Source organism: Apostichopus japonicus, chromosome 8 (genome assembly GCF_037975245.1).
Source record: "Apostichopus japonicus isolate 1M-3 chromosome 8, ASM3797524v1, whole genome shotgun sequence".
NCBI classification, from domain to species: domain Eukaryota; kingdom Metazoa; phylum Echinodermata; class Holothuroidea; order Aspidochirotida; family Stichopodidae; genus Apostichopus; species Apostichopus japonicus.
In genome coordinates this window covers 8823112-8844083 of record NC_092568.1, presented here as the reverse complement: position 1 = coordinate 8844083, position 20972 = coordinate 8823112, and the positions used below count along the sequence as shown (strand labels likewise).

Here is a 20972-nt window from a genome sequence, read left to right as displayed (position 1 = left end):
CTAACCTTTCAAACAAAACCCTTAAAATAAAGTGTTTCTCAAAAGAAGATTGCAATTGCTCAAACTAAGGTTAACATTCTATATTTCTTCCACCACATTAAACATTTAGCCTACACAAGTAATAATTGAGTCAATTCTAGAAAGGGGGGGGTGAGGGGCTAAGTTTTCTTCACCTAGACACCCATCAGCATGCATAACAGCTTGACAACTATAGTCAATTTAATAACCAACACTTTTATTAGGATTATATCATCAAGTTGCAAATGGAAATTTTTATCAAAATCAACTAAATGTTTTCTTAAAAAGCAAACTGCTTTAAAACGTCAACAAATGATAATGCTCAGCCATTGTGTATATAAGTCTGTCGACTAATTACTAATACTTATTACTTATTACTAATTACTCACAGCCACATTGCGAATTTGCATACCAGCAAACCAACTCAACATCTCCTTGATAGCCTGCAGGACTGTAGCCTTGGAATCTAGAAAGATAATAAGGAGAGAACAAAATTAAAAGGAAGTTGAAAAAACATATCCGCATTGAGCTCTTTAGAGGAGCTTGCCAAAATGAGACACTTTAATGCGAGTATTACTAACAGTAGCCTAGTCTTGTAAAAGAGTTTATTCCTTTATCATACACATGAAATTCAGAATAAGTTTACATTGTGCATGCATAGCCAGTCATTACGATTATGCAATCATATGTTGCCGTGCTTGTTCCTCTCTTTAGTTCATATAAAAGCAGGGAGCCATTATGTTTCAGGCAGTTTTTTTTTTCCTATGTAGGTTTTGCCTTATACAGACCTTTTCTTCTTGCATCCATTTCATTTTATGGCCCGACCATTCTTCGCCTCTAACGTTACCAAAATTAAGAAGTCAATATACGTCTATGGAAGAAAGACTATATGTCTCGAGAGGTGTTCTTATATTTTCTCTGCGTTTGTTCCAACGGTAGATCAATTTAAAGCCAGGTGAGGCGGTAACAGTAACCAGTAAGTATGACGTGATTTGAAGCTCAGTCCACCATCAAAAATCGTGATGTTGCTTAAACAACCTTGAAATTTGATTTTTCGAGGTATAATGCAGGTAAATACAAACGAATAGACCACCCAAAGTTGAAATGTACCGGCAACATCCATATTCAAGTTGACCTTGAACACAAATAATCATAACTTTAACTTTCTTAGATATTGCTGTAATATGTCCCAGTGAAATATTATTTGTATCTATTTGTTCAACTTTTTTCAACTACTAACTGCCTGCATGACAGTCACGAAGAGATGATTTTTTTCACACTTGTGTTACTTTTTTTTTGGCACTTCAATATGCAAATGTACTTGAGGGTTTCTGGAGAGGAAAAAGCACTTAAAAAAATCAGCTATGTGAGAATGGTCATTAATTTACCAAGCCTTTATTTTAGTACTACTCAAAACAAGATGGCGATGGATCAAACCAAAATGAAAAACCCTCCAAGATATTTTCATCAAATTAAGGTTAATCTCTGAGAATTATTAATGAATTCCAAATTTAGTCTTAAACATTTCATCACACAGACTGTATTTATAGTAATAATATATTTACATGTATCAACAGCACCCTAGATTTTTTTTGGAAAACTTTACCTGAAACTATCATTATTTGAAAATTTGACAGTTGACTAGTCAAGTTAGTGACCTACATTTTCAAAAGTGCAATATCAAAATAGCATTATTAAAAAAATTATGAAACTCATATAAAACAGCAGAGCATCAACTGTGCTAGTAACTTTATATGAGAAATCTGTAGCAGCAGTTCCAGAAACCTGTATACCTACCATTCAAGCACGACATTTGTTCGTCGATGAACTTGGTGAGCTTCGTGACGGTGATCGCAGATCCGATGAAGATTCCATCTGACACAGATTTCAGCTGATTCATCTCGGGGATGTGCTTTGCGTGGATGACGATCGGATAAAATTTATCCGAATATTTTACCTCCACACCTTTTGTCGATAAAAGAAAACGTTAAGTGGGTTACGTTTGTCTTATTCTTTAAGACATGAAAATATATCCTGTTGAAGATTAATTTCAAGAAATGATTAGACTCAATTTGTGTTCTGTTATGTTATCTCCATTAAGTAGAACTCGACAAGACTGTGATGAAATCTTGTTGAACTATACACTAAATCTGAGCCCGCCTCCATCATCCCCCTCCCACCCCCCACCCCCTAATCACCAAATCCACCCACTCCATGGCGATGGTAGGTATTAAAGACAAGTGAGATTAATAGTGGAGGTTTTCTTACCCCATGACTTATAGTCTTACTCATGAGAAAGTTACAACTACCCATGGTACCATTTGCAAAGTGTTCAAAAAATTTTTTTGATGTGAATACTTCCTCTCTTCAAAGAAGTATTTTTTTTTTAAATTTAAAGTGTTTGTTTCACATCAAGTTACACAAGTGCTATCAATCAATTTTTTGGTGGCAAGGACGTATGATTGAAAAAAATTATGACAAAAAAAAAGGGTTTAAGTTGTTAATTGATCTGTGAAGAGTACGAAAGTATAAATGGTAACAAAAATTGGCTGAAAAGAAAGAAAGAAATTTGACAGCTGCTGGTCTGTTTTGCAACGGAAATTGTAAAATCGAGGCAACTGATTGCAAGAAAACCAGCCAAGGTGAGGTCATTAATTTCATAATAGGTGACCTCGAACTGAACCAGGTGCCAGGTATGTAGGTAGATATGCAGGTAGGTATTCACAGTAACAACAACAACAACAAATGGTAATTTCTTGTCCTTCCCCTCTGAGGATCGCAAGCAAGAGAAACCACAAAACCAACAGGCTACTGGTTATTCTATGCTACATTTTAAATAAATAGAAGAAGTATTTAATATATAGACTCCACAAAAATTATACATGTTTTTAATACTAATTATTACCAGTAGGATAGGTACACTCATGTGGATTTAGATATCAACTGTGAAGTTTATCCTAGCTTCACTTTCGATTTATTATTCTGCAAGGAATAAAAGTGGCGAAAATGGCATATATGCCTCCATGTGGGTCCAAAGATATTCCTTGTCCTAATTAATCAACAGATATTAAAATTTGTATCTAGAAACTTTTCATCATCATCAACATATCAGCTTGAGTAATTGGAAATAAAACCAAACTATTAAATACCCTTTTTCCAACATTTGTTGCTACTATTTTTACTGCATATTCATTTATTGCATATTCACTTACTGATAATTCATTATTAAACTGCATATTCATTACTGCTACTATGTGACACAAAACATTAGTCGATGCAAGCTATGCCTGCAAATGAACGAATGACAATTAAACCTACCAACATCTGTATTTCCAATCACCAACTTTGCCGAAGGATGTCTCTCTTTTGCTTGCAGTAAAGATTTGAGGGTCAAAGGCCGGAGCCATTTGACCCTCCTTGATGTAAAGATAAGACATTCATCACTTGTTTGTTGTTCTTTTTGGTTTATCTGAAAGATGGAAAATTTAAAAAAGCGATGAATTTCGAGTGTCCTTGCTGAATTAAGTACGTGCTCAATGGATGCAGTAGTTATAAAACTCAGATAAAGTCAATTGCATAGATCTTCGGTTCTTTAATTTCATGAAACCTGATTGACAAAATGCAAAGTGGTACTAGCCAATGACGTGACATTTAATAAAAACAATTAAGAGGTACAAACAAATCCGTTATTTCAAACAACAGTCTATAACTAACCATGAGTTCTGGCGGGAATATAATGTCTTGTGTAGGATCGTACGGAATAAACTCCTGTGGTCTGAACAAAGTCGACGTCAGCTGTGAAAAAGCAAGGTATAACAGAGGTAAAAGAAAACTACTACCCTGGAGATGTAGCACAATTTACTTTTGCAGAGTGAATTGCTCCACCTATCATGGTTCATCATACATCACAGAAGTAAAGCCATTTCATGTTGTCTGTCTGTATCAGCAGCAGTAGATATTAGCCAATTAGTGACATTGTTGCTTTTCAAAATACTGCCCCCCCCCCTAAGAATTCCTCACATTTATCATTCACCTTGATACCGTCTTGTCGACTATCCAACAAATTGTCCTGGCAGCACCTTCCCACAGTACATCTCTGATCGCAGTTTCCCTAATTGGAATGAACAGAGAAAAACGGTTTTCCCACAATGTGAAAACAATTGAGAGTATATCTTTTTGAAAGACAAGATGTAATATACAAGCGGTGATTAAATGAAAATCCACACCTTTGTAAACGTCCGGAAGCCTTCTATGATTGGTCGATACCCTGTGCATCGACAGAGGTTGCCCTCTATGGCTGTCTCGATTTCCTCCATTGTGGGCTCTGGGTTGTTGCGAAGCAAGGTGTACATAGACATGACAAATCCAGGGGTGCAAAACCCACACTGGGATCCATGGGCTTTAGCTATCCTCTCCTGCACAATAACAACAACAACAACAAAATAAACACAAAGGCATTTGAATTGAACCTGTGCAGGGAGCCAATTTATTTATTATGTTTGTAACCATACTTTGCACATCTCTTGCTGTTGATACCAAATCATTTTTTTGAAAATAAAAACCTTCCAAATAAAATCTAGGAGTAAAAGAGTCTTTTAGCATTTCATAAATTCTTATTGTAATTCTATTGTAACAACCCGTTCTGGTTACTAACAAGCAGAAGTCTAGTGCACTGAAGTGCAACCCGTTTTGCATTCTAGTTTTTCATGCAACTGCAGTGTTAATGAATCTAGTAGAGCAAATAGGCAGAGTATTGCCTTCAAATTGATGGGAATATTCTCGTGCTATGTTTACACTTGTAAGTTACTAGAAGCATGCTACTTTTCTACCATGCTAATGTTGTCATGTGGTGAAGGGCATCTCAGGTAGGCCTACAAAGCAATATTTTCTTGATCAAGCAGGGAATAGTTTTAGCATTCAAAGTTTGTGTAACAGTTTCTGAAGTCTCTGAAATTTGTTATTATGAAATACTATGATATCTTGTGTACAAAAACAGATATACATCTTTTGTATTTGTATAGCAATTTGACCATTCTGCATAGCATGATACTATAGACGAAATACTGGATAAATTATTCCCTGTCAAGTATATATATATAGCTGACACTGTCTCACCTGTACGGGATGAAGCTTCTTGACGCTCCCAATTCCTTCTATTGTAGTAATAGCCATGCCATAGACACTGCAAATAGGCGTAAGACAAGAATTTACTGCTGTATGTCTGACAATTATGTTTGAGGTTAAGAATTTAACCATATTAAGCAGACGATACACTCAATGCAAACCAGATACTCAAAGCCACTTTGACTTTAATATATTCCAATGAGTTAAACAAAAGCCTATGAAGACTATATATTACATCAACTTTGATGCACATAATTAAGTATTGACAATCAGATCTGAATTTTACAGTTGCCCATATATATATATATATATTTGTCCAAAGAAAAACTAAGACTTATAAGACAAACAAGAAGAGAGTGTATACTGCATATAAAGCTAAAGATGTAGAAACAAACCTAGTGAAATTTGTGATAAATAGTTAGGAATATGTGGATTTCAACGACTACTAAAAGTTAAGAGAGCATGGGCACAAAGTATGTCTGCAAATTAGAGATTACTAAAAAAAAGGAAGTATTCTAAACATTGCACTGAGAAATTCAAAATTGGACTTTACCAACTGGATAAATAGATAACTGAAAGAATCATCCTGTTGCACAATCTTCAGCGTACAGTGTTTATTTATTATAAAAACAGGCTTAGATTCAAATTCTCCAAACTAAAAAACTAAAATGCAACTATCAATCTGGCAAATTAATCTCACCCAAAGACCATTTCTCGACTGAACAAAATAATGTGATATTTCTTCATAATTTACCTTTTGCCTTGATAATTTTTAGTATTAAAGGCTATACGATCCATATTGCGCACTTAAATTATTTTTTGAAAAAAAAAGAGGAAAATGTGATGATAAGGATACAGAATGTTGCCAGTCGTCACGTTGACCGAGGATACCATCACTGTGCAGGCACCACATCCTCCTTCCTGGCAGGCTACTTTTGTTCCTTTTAGATCCACTGAACAGAAGATTTCATAATCGTCAAGAAAGATATCATCACACATGATTCATGGCATATATGAAAGGCATTACTCTGTACACTGAGCTGGTATGACGACAACCATACAATAACGGCAAACCACCAATCTAACTTTAAAAGGTTCTACATATTTATATATAGTGAGTGTTTGAAATCATTATTTACCAGACTTTCATTCTTTCAAATGTGAGATAACGGAAATTTAAGGATACAATTCAACCGAAGATAAGATGAGAGAGTCTTCGATGGATCAACTTCTGGATCTGAAATCTGTGAAATATGAAGCCAAAGATTTAATTTCTTCTCAGTTAATTAATACTTTTTAAGAAAAAGTCGCCCCGGATAGAACCTGGGCACGAAAACCAAACTACCGAACGACTGACCCGCTCTCAACCCCAGTCCCCTTGCATCGGGAATGTGACTGTGTGATCATCGTCGGGTGTGCATCACCATTCCCCTCGAAAGGGAACAGATACTACACATGATCTTAGCCAAAAGGCAGAAAAGTTAATTAATTTCAACCCCATTTAAGGGTTGAGCCAGCAGAGCCACTGTAGTATAAAGTCTGTGTTGTACATGTATGCAAAACTTTGTTTGCAGTGACCACTTAAAAAAGTTTTCAGTGACCACTTAAAAAGTTTATCTGGAAGCAGTTTGTATTTGCTCGATTTGTCAATTCCCATCTGTAAAGCACCGAGAATATGAAATCTTAAATAAATGAGACCTGGTTATTTCATGATTCTTCAATATGCTTTCTCAGTTTTTAAATTTCTTCTACCCTCACAAATAATAACATGCTTTCATGTAAAAACTCTGGTCAATAGAATTACGTATTGGTTGCCCATATACTGTATGTCATTCTCTGAATGTTCTTTGCTATGTCATGAATGAATGAATGAATGGAGTGCTTAATGTCATCAGAACTAAGGTTCCATGCAGGAAAGAAAATCCAATAAAATATTAACAAAAATATGCTAGGGCTGTCAAAGCATTAGTAAAGATAAGTTACACCACGTTTTACTAAAAGCACCTTTTTTGTGTTTTGTCATCGTTTCCCACTTTTTTTGACATGTCCATCGAGTTTTTACATGTATTCATCACAAAACAGCAAACTAAGATATAAGCCAAGTTTTTTCCCTGTCAAGAGCGTTAATTGGCGAGTAATTTAGGATTTCTGCAGATAATGAGAAGAGCGTCTTCCGACAAATTCCTCATTTAAACTTAATCACATATACAGTTCCCCAAATGTTGTCTTTAGAATTTAAATATTTTGGTGTGATATAGTAGTTATTATCTAATCGACCATTCATTATTACCGATATGATATATTAGTTTTCATCTAATCCACCATTAGTACTCACTCTATAATATCACCTGTCATATGCCTGCGATGACCATTTTTACTCACTGTATAATATCACCTGTCATATGCCTGCAACCTACATACCAATAGGGTCAGCTTGTGATTTAGTCTCATTTATGTTATTATATAATATAAGATATGAATGAGAACAGTTGCTACATGGGTACTCACCAAGGAAGACATGGAATAAATAGTTAATGTATACATTCGTTTCCTGTGTACTTATTTATTCAGGTTAATTACATTCATCCTATTACTTACAATATACGCGTGCGACATAACATATGGGTGGGGTTTATTGCAATACTAATTGAAAATATCTTCGAGGAAAAAACAACCAATTCCAGCATTTGAAGTTAGATTTGAATGGATAAGCTAGTAATGTATGTCGTTATGGCATCGTGGGGTCAAGGAGGTTGAAAAAATATAGAAAGGGACACAAAAAGACTGCTTTAATGATGATGTCCATGCTAAAGTGCAGAGTATGTTGTTCATGGATGGCCGAATGACAAGAGCACAATTCTGGAGCCTTTCTGCCCTATTCTCGAATCCAAAGCGAGCTGTCTCTAAATAGTGTTATTCTATTCAGTGGCATGGGGTGAATGGTTGTTCCAGTGTTCCACTATCCCGATACTGCACACCAGGGTCACTAAGGTGTGGTCAGTACAAAGAGCAAGGCAGCTCTACTGGTGGCCACTCATGGATAAACAAATTGAGACCATTATTAAGAATTATACAGTACGCCAGTCACATGATACGGGCGCCTAGCGAGGAATTTGCCAAGGGAGCTCAGCGAAACTGTAGGCAAACTGTCACAGCCTTAGATACGTTATTGCAAACTATCTAAGCGTAGCCCCACCATTGTTGGTGGGAAGCATACAAGAAAATTTTGGCTGAAAATGCCTCCCAGATCACTGGAAATGGCACTTCCCAGGCCTTGTAAGTTGCATCTTAGCATTTTCTCTTTGAAATTACTAGCGATATCATAAAAACACATACAAAAAATATATGCTCAAGGGGGCTACACGCCTGACATGATAAAGATATGGCTAGGATACTACCTGGCCCTATGCAACCTACATGTTCAACTTCTAATTTAAGCCCTGGTCACTGAAAGGTGGCAACGGATATTGTTGGTCCTAACAATACTATATGCCTCAAAACGCCAGATTTGAATGATTTCATAATGACATCTTTACTCCAAGCTACCCCAATACTTAAAGCTGTTCGAGAATTCCTAGGCAGTTTATCCATCTATCCCACATGCCAGAGCGGGTGCTGCTGAACCATCAATTTTACCGCTCCTAACCTGATCTTAACCTGATCTTATTTTCTTTGATTCTTGACCTAAAATTTATTTTGCCTCTTTTACACCATCAAATGCTGTTTTTATCTGAAAAAGGGTCTAAATTTAGAGAATCAAACAGCCTGACTGGTTTCTGTCCTTTACAAGAAAAATTATACGCACTCAAAGTTGATATTCCAAAAAGGTAGGAAAACGCTATGAATTCAAAAATATCAGTACCAGTAAAGTAACGCCAGATTTGAATGATTTCATAATGACAGCTTTACTCCAAGCTACCCCAATACTTAAATCTGTTCGAGAATTCCTAGGCAGTTTATCCATCTATCCCACATGCCAGAGCGGGTGCTGCTGAACCATCAATTTTACCGCTCCATAACAGGCACCTGGAATCTAATCGGATCATCATCCACCACTTGTGGGCAAATATTCAGTTTTTATACCTGAACTTAGTGAAGTAACCTGATCTTATTTTCTTTGATTCTTTCTGATTCTAGTGGAGGGGGGAGGGGTAATGTGATGTACAGTATTCAGTAATCTTATCTGACATTCCCAGAGTATGTACTTTGTCACCTGTCACATTTATCTTACTGGCGGGGATATTTCAAAACTAGGTGTAACTTGACCTAAAATTTATTTTGCCTCTTTTACACCATCAAATGCTGTTTTTATCTGAAAAAGGGTCTAAATTTAAAGAACCAAACAGCCTGGCTGGTTTCTGTCCGTTACAAGAAAAATTAAACGCACTCAAAGTTGATATTCCAAAAAGGTAGTAAAACGCTATGAATTCAAAAATTTCAGTACCAGTAAAGTAACAAGAGGTATGCCACTATCATAATGTTTTTCAATATAGATATTGCACCTTTTTTAAACTTTCAAGCTACAAAATATTCAAAGACCAATAATTTTCTGATTAAAGGGTTCATATATTTCAGGGTCACGCCGTAACAAAAAAAGGGTCAAATAGTTTTACCCAGAAAATATAAACCACACTGAACAGATTGAATCCAGCTAAATTATCTCTAAGCCGCCAAGATGACACAAAAACAAGGGCTGGTCTAGATTGTCTGTCTGCATGGTGTGGAATGGGTAGCAATATTATGGTCACGCCGTAACGTTACGGCGTGACAATCATGCATGTCACGCCGTAACATTTTTAATTTGGTTCATATTATATGCTGATTGAAAGTCTCAATATTCCAAATTGTGTTCACCTTATAATAGGAATATGTAAATGATTAAAAGGTCATTAAAATCTCACAAAACACTCACATAGCCAAAGCTAATCTTTGAGTTATAAAATTGGTGCTTGTGAGCTGCTTTTTCAGTTAATGCTCTTGATGTTTTGTATGCATTTGAAAGGAGAAACATAAACTCAAACATCAACCTTAAAACTCCTATGGCAGAAAACTAAAATCTAAGCCAATTGTTATAAAAAAAAAAGCTAGTTAAAAGCTCATATCTAGCCCAAGTTATCCATGCTTAAATTTGACATATGCTCAATTCTGGACCAAATACTTAAACATGATGACATCATTTCCTCAGAATGATGATGGAGTGTATTTTTCTCCTTCATAATTGTATATTCATTTTTTGTTCCAAAACTTGGTACTACAAAGTGGTAAAAGCTTGTTTTGATAATGACTGTGTACACAAAAATGTCCACGACCTTGATTATAATAAAATCAATTGTTAAGGGGTAGCAACCTTGAGCTAGATTATAATAAGAAACATAACATTCTAACATCCTGGTGAATTCACAATCTGCTTGTTAAAGACCAAAATAGCTGCCCCCACAAAAGTGCAAAATTTAATGTTTTCAATAATTGCAAAAAATATATATTATGTTGCTCAATTAGGTATGATATTTGGCCAGAATTTTTGTAATTCTAGATACTATAATATTGGCTGAAATTTTAATCTGAGTAACTTGTTTGTTTTTGATGTTCAAGCACATATTTGCCAGTTAGCTTGTTTAGATTTTATAATTTTTTGGGAAATTCAAAGTTTCTTAGTAGGTAGAGTATGTTAGAAATTGTTTGTTGAGTAGTAATGTTTAAGTTTTAAAGGAATATTCACATGGATTTTTGAAAATTTTATATAATAGAGGAACATTTTTTAAACAAAAAGGTGCTAAAACCACTTTGATACCATGTTCCCTTAAAGAGATATGAGTTTTTACAGAGTAAAAAAGTGCATTTAAAAGACACTGCAGTTATGTTCATTTAATTCTGTGATGTCATACAAACAAATCTATACAAATTCGATATGTACTGTATTTCTTTGAAAATTCATCACCTTGTTCTAAGATATTTGAAACATTTTTCAGAAACAAATTTTGGCAGGTAATAACATACAGTTTATATTAATATTTGTAAATCATCTGTCCATGTACCCAACAGTTTTTGTTATGAAAAAATTGAATGACATATTCTATCAAAATACATTCATAAAAACTTTGCTTGAATTTGCCACTGGGATGTCACACTTAACCTTTGACCGTCTATCTGCAGACAATTTCTTAGAATTTCAAACTTGAATATTCAAACTTCTTGTAGCTATTTGATATCAACATGATTTGTTTCACCAGTTTGTTTTATATTTTTTTCTCTTATATAATGATTTTCAAAAATCCATTGGAAAAGTCCACAATATTCAACTTCATGGACTCAAAGTACTGTATTATGCTTTGATACTTAGATCGGGTTTACGGGAGGGGATGCAGTGGATTTCAAAGGAAATTGTTGTTGATCTTGACTACCTTCTGTGAACACTGTAACTTATGTAAATGACAATGTAAAATCAACCTAGAGAGATTTATTTACTTTTATTTCAAAAATCTCTTCACTCTGTGTCATTAATTTTTAAACATAAATCCTTGTTTTTTATTGGAAGAGGATCTTATAAAGATTCTAATGTTGATATTAAAACAGTACCCAATGGAGCATTTTCTTTCTGTTTTATGATGCTTCTCAATTTCAGATATATTTGTAAAATTTAAAGTATGAATTTGATTGTTCAGTGATAATTTCAATATATTCCTTAGAAATACAATATATTGTAGTGATTGTTATCATTTTATTACTCAAATGGAACAAAATAATAAACATACTTGGCCAAATATCGAATTTTCTAAAACAGTGTAGACTATGCGTCACGCCGTAACGGTTTTCAAAAAATGGGGAAAGCCAGTTTTCTCCTAAACCACAATGACCTTGCACTAATCCTATTTAGAAATGGTAAAATACATTTGCAAAATAAACTGAGCCAAAGGGGAGAAACTCAATGTAAGTATATACTTGAGATAATATTCACGAATGAATGCAGATGACGACAAAAGTTCAAATTTATCCTGTCACGCCGTAACAAAATTTCAAATGCACCTCACAGCAAAATGAAAAGAGATTTTCCAGTTCTGATTTTTTTTTATAAATTTGTCTTATGAAAGTCTTTAAACACAGATTTTGAGGGCTTTTAATATTCACAGTCTGGATCATGACACCACAAAAACCAGCCAAATTGTCACGCCGCCGTAACAACATTAGGGTTTTGAAATATCCCAGCATAGGCCCTACAAACAGGGTCAGCTTCTGACCCCTCCAGGCTCCTGCCAAGTCAGCCACTGTCAATAAAGTTTACTCAGCTCTTAAATATTTGCCATTATTACATATGAGTAGTCTATATATCTGGGGGCTATGGAAGAAAGACATTGAAATAGCAGAAACCTACTACCATTTGTCTCTGTCTTCATACTATTTGCGTTTATATATACTTATTTATAAATACTTATAATACTTTATATACTTATAAATTAGCGTAGGGTTGCAGCTAGCTAGACTACAGTGCCTCACTTAGAGCCTCTGATATGGAAACGTTGAGGTGCTGTCAAAGTTCTAAGATCTTTTTGTACATATTTATGACAATTTTCAACAAGATGATTTTCTGCTGTCATTAACAATTTTCAACAAAATGACAAATTCTGTAAATGTGAGGAATTTAACATTGTTCCACAAAATCATTTATAAACTTTACAAATTTCATCAAGCTAACACAATCTGCAACAAAATTCAGCAGTGTACATTACTTCTATTTTGTTCTTGAACCCCAGTAGCAATACAATAGGCCTACGGTATATCACAATCTTGTCAATAAAATCGAAAAAATATTGACTAAGCCTAGTCCTACTCTTGCACAACTTCAGACAGTCCTACGACATGTCCTTAGACAAGAGATGACATTTTTCTTCAATGTGTGTAACTTACAAATCCTACAACTTTACAAGTTAGGCAACTATTGCATAAGGTTGGCACCGCATATATTTTACATGTCAAACTTAGGCCTAGGCTTGAGTGTGCATGTCCTATTGTCCTTACTGCCAATGTAAATTTAGACCCTCGGACAAAGGGAAAGGTCAAATTTAATAAACTCTAATAACTGTTATACATTTCAGCTACACCAGTAGCCAATGACCATAGCAACGTATGTAATTACAAAGTAAAGACATTGATGCAAACCTTTTTGCCATTACAGAAGAAGTAAAAGACACAATATTTGCTACCTCCATCAGCCTCCATGTCGTCTGCTATTGATATCGTAAGACTTCAAAATATGCTCTTGCCGCGTATGAACTGTACAACGCACAACAAAGAAGTGATCGCAGTTCTTCGATCCAAAACCACTTTGGTCCCTGTAGGCCATGGGCCATGGCCAATTTAAATGCACTTTTGTTCACATGGTAAGTGGGGAAAGTTAATTTCTCTGAAATAGTTAGTATAAATATGTACTGAATCAAGATTGACTTGTTCTTTTTGGTTCTACTGGCACAAACAGTCAGAATTTAAGAAAAACTAACAAAAGAAATTACCCACTGCTCTTAAAAGAGCTTATCTAATTGGTCAGTATTTTCAGGTCAAACCTTAATTGACCAATCACAGCTGTTGATCTGTGGTCTGGTTACACCATGGTTACACTAACTGCACAAACATGGCTGCTCCCACACTCAAATGTTGTATGCATGTGTGTGCACAGACAAAAACGAATATTTCATCCTTTTCTGACAGCTCTTTTGCCAAATTCAAGGATTGTGTTTTAAGGTGGATTGTGTAACCAGGTATTTATGGTGCATTAGCTAGAGATGTCACTTCAAAATACTGTATAGAGAGCTCAAAATCTTTAGCTGATTTTCAAGATCATGAGCATGGTGAGTCGTGCATTGGCTATCATTGTGAGTGCTAACAGAGATTCACAGATGAATAAACTCAACAAGACTGAAGAAAGGCTTGCTAAAAATCCGCTCAAAGATGGTAAGCAAACATTTAAATAATATTATGAGTATGAATCCATTTTCCAACTGAAATTAGAAATGTCAATCTGACATTTTGTGGAATGTGGTTGTGCTTTTAAGTTTTTACATTCGTTCTTGACGGTTTGTTATTGTATTGTAACCTAGGCCTAGTCCTGCTGTCATTTTGTTGTGCAAAATGCATCAACCTGATGTAATCGTGAATTTATTTGGGTTAGGGTTAGATATGTACAAACAACAGGGATACATTTACAATCAAAATCTGTATTTAGTGTGTGTTAAGTTACATTTGGCATGTGTTCAACAAATAGAAGTACCTGTCATGGGGGGGGGGGGGGGTTGGTATTTAACTTTTAGACTTTCTTCAGTAGTTGCTCCATGATTTTATAAAATGAGACGAGGGCCCCAAACCCATGCCCAATTTTCCATTTGCGCTTAGTTGATTTTTTTTTTATATGGGTGGACTGGAGATCAATATTTCAATATTGCTCCGTGAGTTTTATAAAATAAGACGAGGGCCCCAAACCCACGCCCAATTTTTCATTTGTACAAATACTTGGTTGATTTTTTTATATGGGTGGAGGTCGATATTTCATTATTGCTCAATGATTTGATAAAATAAGACAAGGGCCCCAAATCTGTGCCCAATTTTTCATTTGTAAAAAAAATTATTCATTATAACAAGTTTAGATAAACTGGGCTAGGTTTGTCAATTCAAGTTGTAAAACGGTGTAGGTTAATGAATTCAGAGCAAATTTTTTAAACTTTTTTTTTTAAAGTTGTATTTAATATGTATCTTTCTCTTGTTTGAATGTTACAGATGATTCCACTGATGATGACAATGACGATGTTGAACCTGTCTGTAAGAAGCGAACACTAAGATCAAATGTAGCTGGACCATCTTCTTCAGGCAGACCACACATACTTCCAGTGTCGTGCATCATTTGTCACGCTGATCACTGGATATGGGGCAAGGTGACCTGTAAGAGACGAAGAGAGCCCCTGACTCGTTACGAGACAATAGATGCTGGGAAACTCAGAAAGGCTGCTGAGCTGACATGTAACGAATCCCTTCTTTTGCAAATGCGTGGCAGAGACCTTGTTGAAGTTCCGAGGCAAGATACCATCCGAGTTGTTTTCGCAACGCAATCAGATTTCTCACTCGGAAGTGGCCAAAAGAAACAACAGATATTCTATATGCAGAGGCATATGCAAAGTTTTGCCACAATGTCATTGATGAACAGATTCTTAAACAACAGGGTGCGATCAGGATGACAAAACTCACAGCCCAGTTCATCAAAATGGTTAAAGAAGTTCAAGGGATTGATGCCTCAAGTTACAGATCCTACAACTTAAAAAAGCGTCTCCAAGGCTCCTATCCACAACTTCATTTTTTGCAACCAACGCGACGCTATGAAAGTGAAGTTGTAATTTCCAGAATTGTAGAAGCTCAGGATCTAGCAGTAAACCTGGTTAATCTACAATATGATACAAAGTCAAGTAACGAGTTAGACATTTCAAGTGGTAGTGAATCTGATTTGCAGCATGAACAAAGAGGTTCATGTAGAAGTCAAGGCATTTCATTGAGTGACATGTACTTTACAGCTAGACAGCTTAGAATTGCTGTCCAAGAGGTACATGTGGACACAGCATGACATCAGACATCAATTGGACTTTGGAGTAATATTTCAAAATCTAGCATTTTTATAATGTGAACTCAAAAATTGTGATTGTTAGATGTGTAAATACATGCAGGAATGTGTGAACTATATATAGTGCATCATTAGTTACATGTTCAAATAATGTGTAAGAAAATAGAGGGATCTGTAGGACAAACATGAAGAAAACAAATTCAGTATTGTCAAGAGTTGTGGCTATGCCTTGAGTTTGAAAAAAAAAATTAAATTGTACTCTGTTGTAACTTTCAGTATCAGTTGGAAAAGGTGTAGGACTATAATGTGATTCGAAATGGTCCCATGAAGTAATATCTCACGTTATTGTTTATTCAATTTGATGCAAATTTCCACACACATTGTTGATTTATTTCATGTTAGTTTAATCGTGGCTGACACCAGTCTCCAGAACACCATTTCAGTATGGAATCTAATATACAATAATCAAGGACATAGTCAGTGCACCACACCCTATTGAATATTGATTATGCGATCACTCAAACACCCCCCCCCCACCCGCAAAAAACAAACAAACAAACAAACAAGTGCCACCCATTCACCATGGGTATTCATAAGAGTACAACTTACTGATACTATCTACAGAAAGTTTCATGTGCAATGTTATGATCAACAAACAGTTTTAATGCATATTACAAATGAGATTTAAAATTTTTTGTGAAGGTAGTTAGGTGAAGCGCTGCTTGTAACAAAACATTGTACATGTAGTAGTCTGTTGTGAACTTTGGTGTTCTAAACATGTTGAAAAGATTTGCAGTTGATAAATAAAAGAAGAACATATAGATCTGAGTTTGTCACTTTTTTAGGGCTGTTTAGACATACTTTGTTTGTTAAAAAAGTCTATCGGAATCTCCAGTTTGATTATAATGAATATGAAATAGTGTGCTTATTTATTCACCAAGAATGACCCCATCCTCAGTCATGTTATAATGTATACTTGCTGGCCTACTCCTTGCTCTCATTTGTTATTACTGGATCATTAATTGCCTAGAAATAGTGTATTTCAACAATTTAACAATGAACAAACTGGCCTATCCCCACAACAAATAAACACCAAGTACAGTTGAAAAATATTATTCCAATAGTTATATGCCTATCCAAACTTTTAGAAATGTTGTGCCATACATATTCTTTACAATTATAAAGGTTTCCACATTAAAATGTGAATTTTTTGGGGGTTAACTGTTTCTTTCTGGAGACAGAATAATTATTTTTGAAAAAGTGAGGGCGCTGTTTTTTTTATGTATTTCTTTATGTTGGAAAATGTGACATTTAATCCGTGAATTACATATTAATGTGCCACTTTTGAGCAAAAGAACAACTTGATTCTTTATTAAGGACATATTATCTATAACTCAGACTATATTTCATGTAATACCACTCCGGACGTAACAAGAATCATTTTCTGGAAGGATTTCAGAGCCACGGCCCATGGCCTACTGTTGCAAAATACAGAAAGGTACGGAAGCGTATAAAATACATCAGATTGATGGTTCCTGGGTAGCTTGATCTGGGTTAAGGAAGTAGCCGTACTTATTATCATGTATATGGTAGATACGACGTTATCGTTGATATGTAGATCGTAGGGAAGAACCCAGTGTCGATTACGGAAGTGTTGAGTGGTTGATCTCATAAAGGTAATACAACCTGCGGACATTGATTGCATTAAGATAAATGCCTAAAGTAAGTCCTTGCAAATTGTTATTTGCTCGTCCACTGTGATAAGCTCCGAATTTCAACTTCGATAGGCGCACGGAATTATATTTCTCTAATGTTACACCTTTTTGACGAGGTACTCTGAAATTTCAAATGGTATATTTTTCTTACGTGAGCCGTTTTGAAAGATGGCAGCTGTTCTCCCTTTTACGTATCTACAAATGGCTATTATATGTCTCCGTAGACTCAGCTCAATCTTTCACCTGATTGACAAACGGTATTCGTCTATGGTGTGCCAAGTGTGCCATAAGTGCCACTGGGTTGTCCAACGAAAGCACGAGAAACCGACACAGGCCTGTGTCTATTTAATTTGACATATGTTGAATTCTCCCAATAAGAGCATTATAACACAACATGTGACACTGGTCGTCCAATGAGAGTACGAGAAACCGACATATGCCAATATAAATCGACATGTAAATTTCAGAACTTATGGCTTACTAGGCGCACTATATTCGTCACGTTCTGATACGGTTTGTCCTTTCCGCGTAAGTTCAATTTCAATTTCTTCATTCCAGTATCAATTGCAAAATTTATAAATAGAACGCATAATAATGATACACAAAAGATGTGAAATGTACAATCATGAAAGCACGAACAAATAAGAAATAAGATGGAGTATTAGAAGGTTGAAAGATTAAAAGTATTATAACAGAGATTCTAAGAACCCATTTTGAATAAAAATGCCATGGCTGCTCTGTAGATAAATGAGTTCTTTGAAAGCATAATTCTAAAAGTTGGCAAGATAGTAGGATTTCGTAGATTGTACTTATTTGTTCTATTGCACAGAGAGATCAATTCGGAGTGAAGTGGGTGATCTTTAGAATTATGTTTATTCTTCGCTAGTCTTATGAAGTCATTTCTAGCAGTAATGTTTACTTTACCAAGCAGGCTTTTATAGAGATAAAATATATTTGAGCAGTATTTCAAGAAACTTCTGATTCTTTTCTTGTCCCTTTCAAGTAGAAGGTGATACCAGACAGGAACTGCATACACAATGACTGGCAGAATTGATGAGGTGAATACCTTATCTTTTACCAACAAGAATGCAAATAAGGAGTAATGTATCCCAACGTTGATACAATGTAACACACCTTAGACAACATTTTAGATATATATGGTTAGTAAAGGTTAACTTGGCGTTAATATCAACTCCTAAGTACATAGTATGAGATACCCGCTTAACAATGAAGCCTTAAGTTTTCTGATCCCCGGTCTGTATGAGACCTTAATATTTAATGTTAATGTTCTCAAAAAGGATTTCTTAAGATTTCTTAGGATTAAGTAAGAGGTTCTTCTGCTCACACAAATTGACCATATTATCTTAACTGTTTTAAGATCACATCCGCATCACCGGGCCAGGTGATGTGAGGTTGTACCCCCCCCCCCATCCACCTTCACACACACCCACACACACATACATACACACACGCACACACACACATGCACACACACAAACGAACGAACGAAGAAACAAACAAACAAAAAGAAGTTATAAGCACAGTCTTGCGTGTAGACCTAATCTATAGCTCATAAATATCTCAGACTCAATAAATGCGCCATTTCACGTAAGTAGTATAGGAGGGACCGTTTGAACCTCTTTGTGGTGGGGGGGGGGTGGGGTGAGGAGGGTAAATGAGGACGTATATTATAAAGCATGTTTAGGAAGTATTTTAGAACGATATAAAACATTTAAGGAATGTCTTACATCCTGACTTAGAAACACTGGAAGCGTTTCATCGGAGTCATTCCACACATGTTTTTTGGTGATTTACTCCGTCGAGAATTCAACGTTTATTATTCAACTAAACTCGATGAATTTATGCAGTTTTGTTGTTCAGTTTAAAATCAAGAGGATATGACATGCATTACATTTGTCGATTAGTAGCAAACGAACGTCCCTCTTATTATACCGATGACGTATTATGAAAGCAAAAACGGATCACTTGATTGATCATTGCTCATAGTTCGGTATCAGAGTGTGATGCTTCAGCTAATATTATGTTGTGTCGCTATGGGAAATTCAAAACATTGTGTCGGGGAAATAAGCGTCTAACTGATGGTTTTTTCCCCATCTGCTATGGAATTATTGAATTCGTCATAACAGGTATATATATTTTCTTTTTAGATTTTATTGTTCCTATTTTTAGGCACTTTTCAGCCTTTTTCTACATATTTTTATATATTTCATATGAACATTTTTTGCACTGTTTAGGTTTCTTAAATTATTTTTTGCATATCTTTACATATTTCTGACATTTTTATATTCTTACATATTTTGTATATATCTTCACATATTTTTCTCAATTTCTTGCTAATATCTATTACGGAGCATGGGGGGGGGGGGGTGGGGAGGGGAACGTTCTGATTTTCGATGTGTAATATTTTTATACATTGGCTGAATGAATTGATATGTACGAAGCGCATAAAGAAAATGGCGATGAAGCGTTTATGAAAGAGTACTTTACAGGGTGTGAAGACTCGCGCACAGAGAAACGACTCATGCCGGTAATCTGACCTAGTTTCGAATGAGGTGTAACAGAAGTGTTAGACACCACCATCGATCCCAGAAAATACACACACAGCTTGCTACCGTCGGTAATTAGTCACTAGTGTACAGTCAATACATACAGCTACGGTCAATACCCACAACACAGTGTACATAGCAGCGTGGACATCTCAGGTCTAGATACAAGATAACAAGGTATCACGTTTCATCACTGTCTGCATTTTGTAGCGACAAGTTGCAAGCAACGGAAAGTTAACTTTTTCAAAGCGCGGCACGCGTTTTGGGGCGAGTCTTCAATGCCTTTAAGCGATAGTTAATGCTTAAACTGTAGCCTTGGCTGTAAAGAAGGGTTCTATAAATTCACTGTCATAAAGTAGTATAAATGCATATAAATTTATATCTGCAGGTATTATATACGTAAAACGGTTTCTTTCATGCATGATGATATATTGTTTCTGATAACACTCTAAAAGTTAAGAAGCACTATAATCAACCTTGACGGATTAAATGGTTAAAAGGATACACCTGATATATAAGTGGTATATGGTCTTGACAGTTCGTGCTTGATCACCGTCTGTAATTGCTTGCCGTGCTACTTTCACTGAGTGAAAAAAAAAAATCAAGGGAGTTACTAGACTTCACACGGCATTACAGTGATTGGAAGGTGAAACTTTAAAAACTGAGGACGCTATTCAAGTTTTGTGTAGATTTACTCGTGATCTTTGCGCAAAATTGTGTCATGCTTAGCTACAAACATACTGTATAATAAAGATGGATAATTTGCCAATATTATTCCCTTGAAGTGACGTGTACGTTGGTGTGTGTCTGTGGGGGGGGGGGGGGAGGGAGCTTTAAGTAGGGAATAACATTAGACCATCCCCATTTACTGCTATTCGTCATCAAACTAGTTAGCCTATAGCAGAATAATTAGAGGAATGTTTCAAGGTTGTTCTAAAGGTAAAGAAACGGTCT

The 20972-nt window shown here is 35.5% G+C and overlaps 2 protein-coding genes across 4 annotated transcripts in view; one reads left to right on the top strand and one right to left on the bottom strand.

Annotated features, from left to right (window-relative positions):
• Window positions 1–13452, bottom strand: part of LOC139970665 (xanthine dehydrogenase/oxidase-like) — a 37578-nt gene extending 24126 nt beyond the window's left edge. For 2 of the 3 annotated variants that reach the window (XM_071976541.1, XM_071976542.1), the window contains exons 1-10: window positions 13297–13452; window positions 6329–6386; window positions 5999–6095; window positions 5134–5239; window positions 4245–4433; window positions 4052–4129; window positions 3733–3813; window positions 3337–3487; window positions 1816–1983; window positions 408–484 (exon numbers count right to left, since the gene is read on the bottom strand). In XM_071976541.1, coding sequence (XP_071832642.1) covers window positions 408–484; window positions 1816–1983; window positions 3337–3487; window positions 3733–3813; window positions 4052–4129; window positions 4245–4433; window positions 5134–5239; window positions 5999–6095; window positions 6329–6386; window positions 13297–13356 — 1065 coding nt within the window. In that variant the 5' untranslated portion in view covers window positions 13357–13452. The remainder of the gene's footprint in view (window positions 1–407; window positions 485–1815; window positions 1984–3336; window positions 3488–3732; window positions 3814–4051; window positions 4130–4244; window positions 4434–5133; window positions 5240–5998; window positions 6096–6328; window positions 6387–13296) is intronic. The other variant, XM_071976543.1, reaches the window with a different exon arrangement.
• Window positions 13453–13483: 31 nt separating this feature from the next.
• LOC139970668 (uncharacterized) lies at window positions 13484–16551 on the top strand. The gene is made up of 2 exons (XM_071976545.1): window positions 13484–14085; window positions 14905–16551. Exons 1-2 carry the CDS (start codon window positions 13974–13976, stop codon window positions 15357–15359), a joined length of 567 nt encoding a protein of 188 aa, XP_071832646.1. The 5' UTR covers window positions 13484–13973; the 3' UTR covers window positions 15360–16551.
• Window positions 16552–20972: the final 4421 nt, after the last annotated feature.

Coding starts and splice junctions, on each gene's coding strand:
- LOC139970668 (XM_071976545.1), top strand. CDS start 13,974: ATGAGCATGGTGAGTCGTGCATTGGCTATCATTGTGAGTGCTAACAGA. Junction 14,086..14,904: donor TAAAAATCCGCTCAAAGATG/GTAAGCAAACAT, acceptor TGAATGTTACAG/ATGATTCCACTGATGATGAC.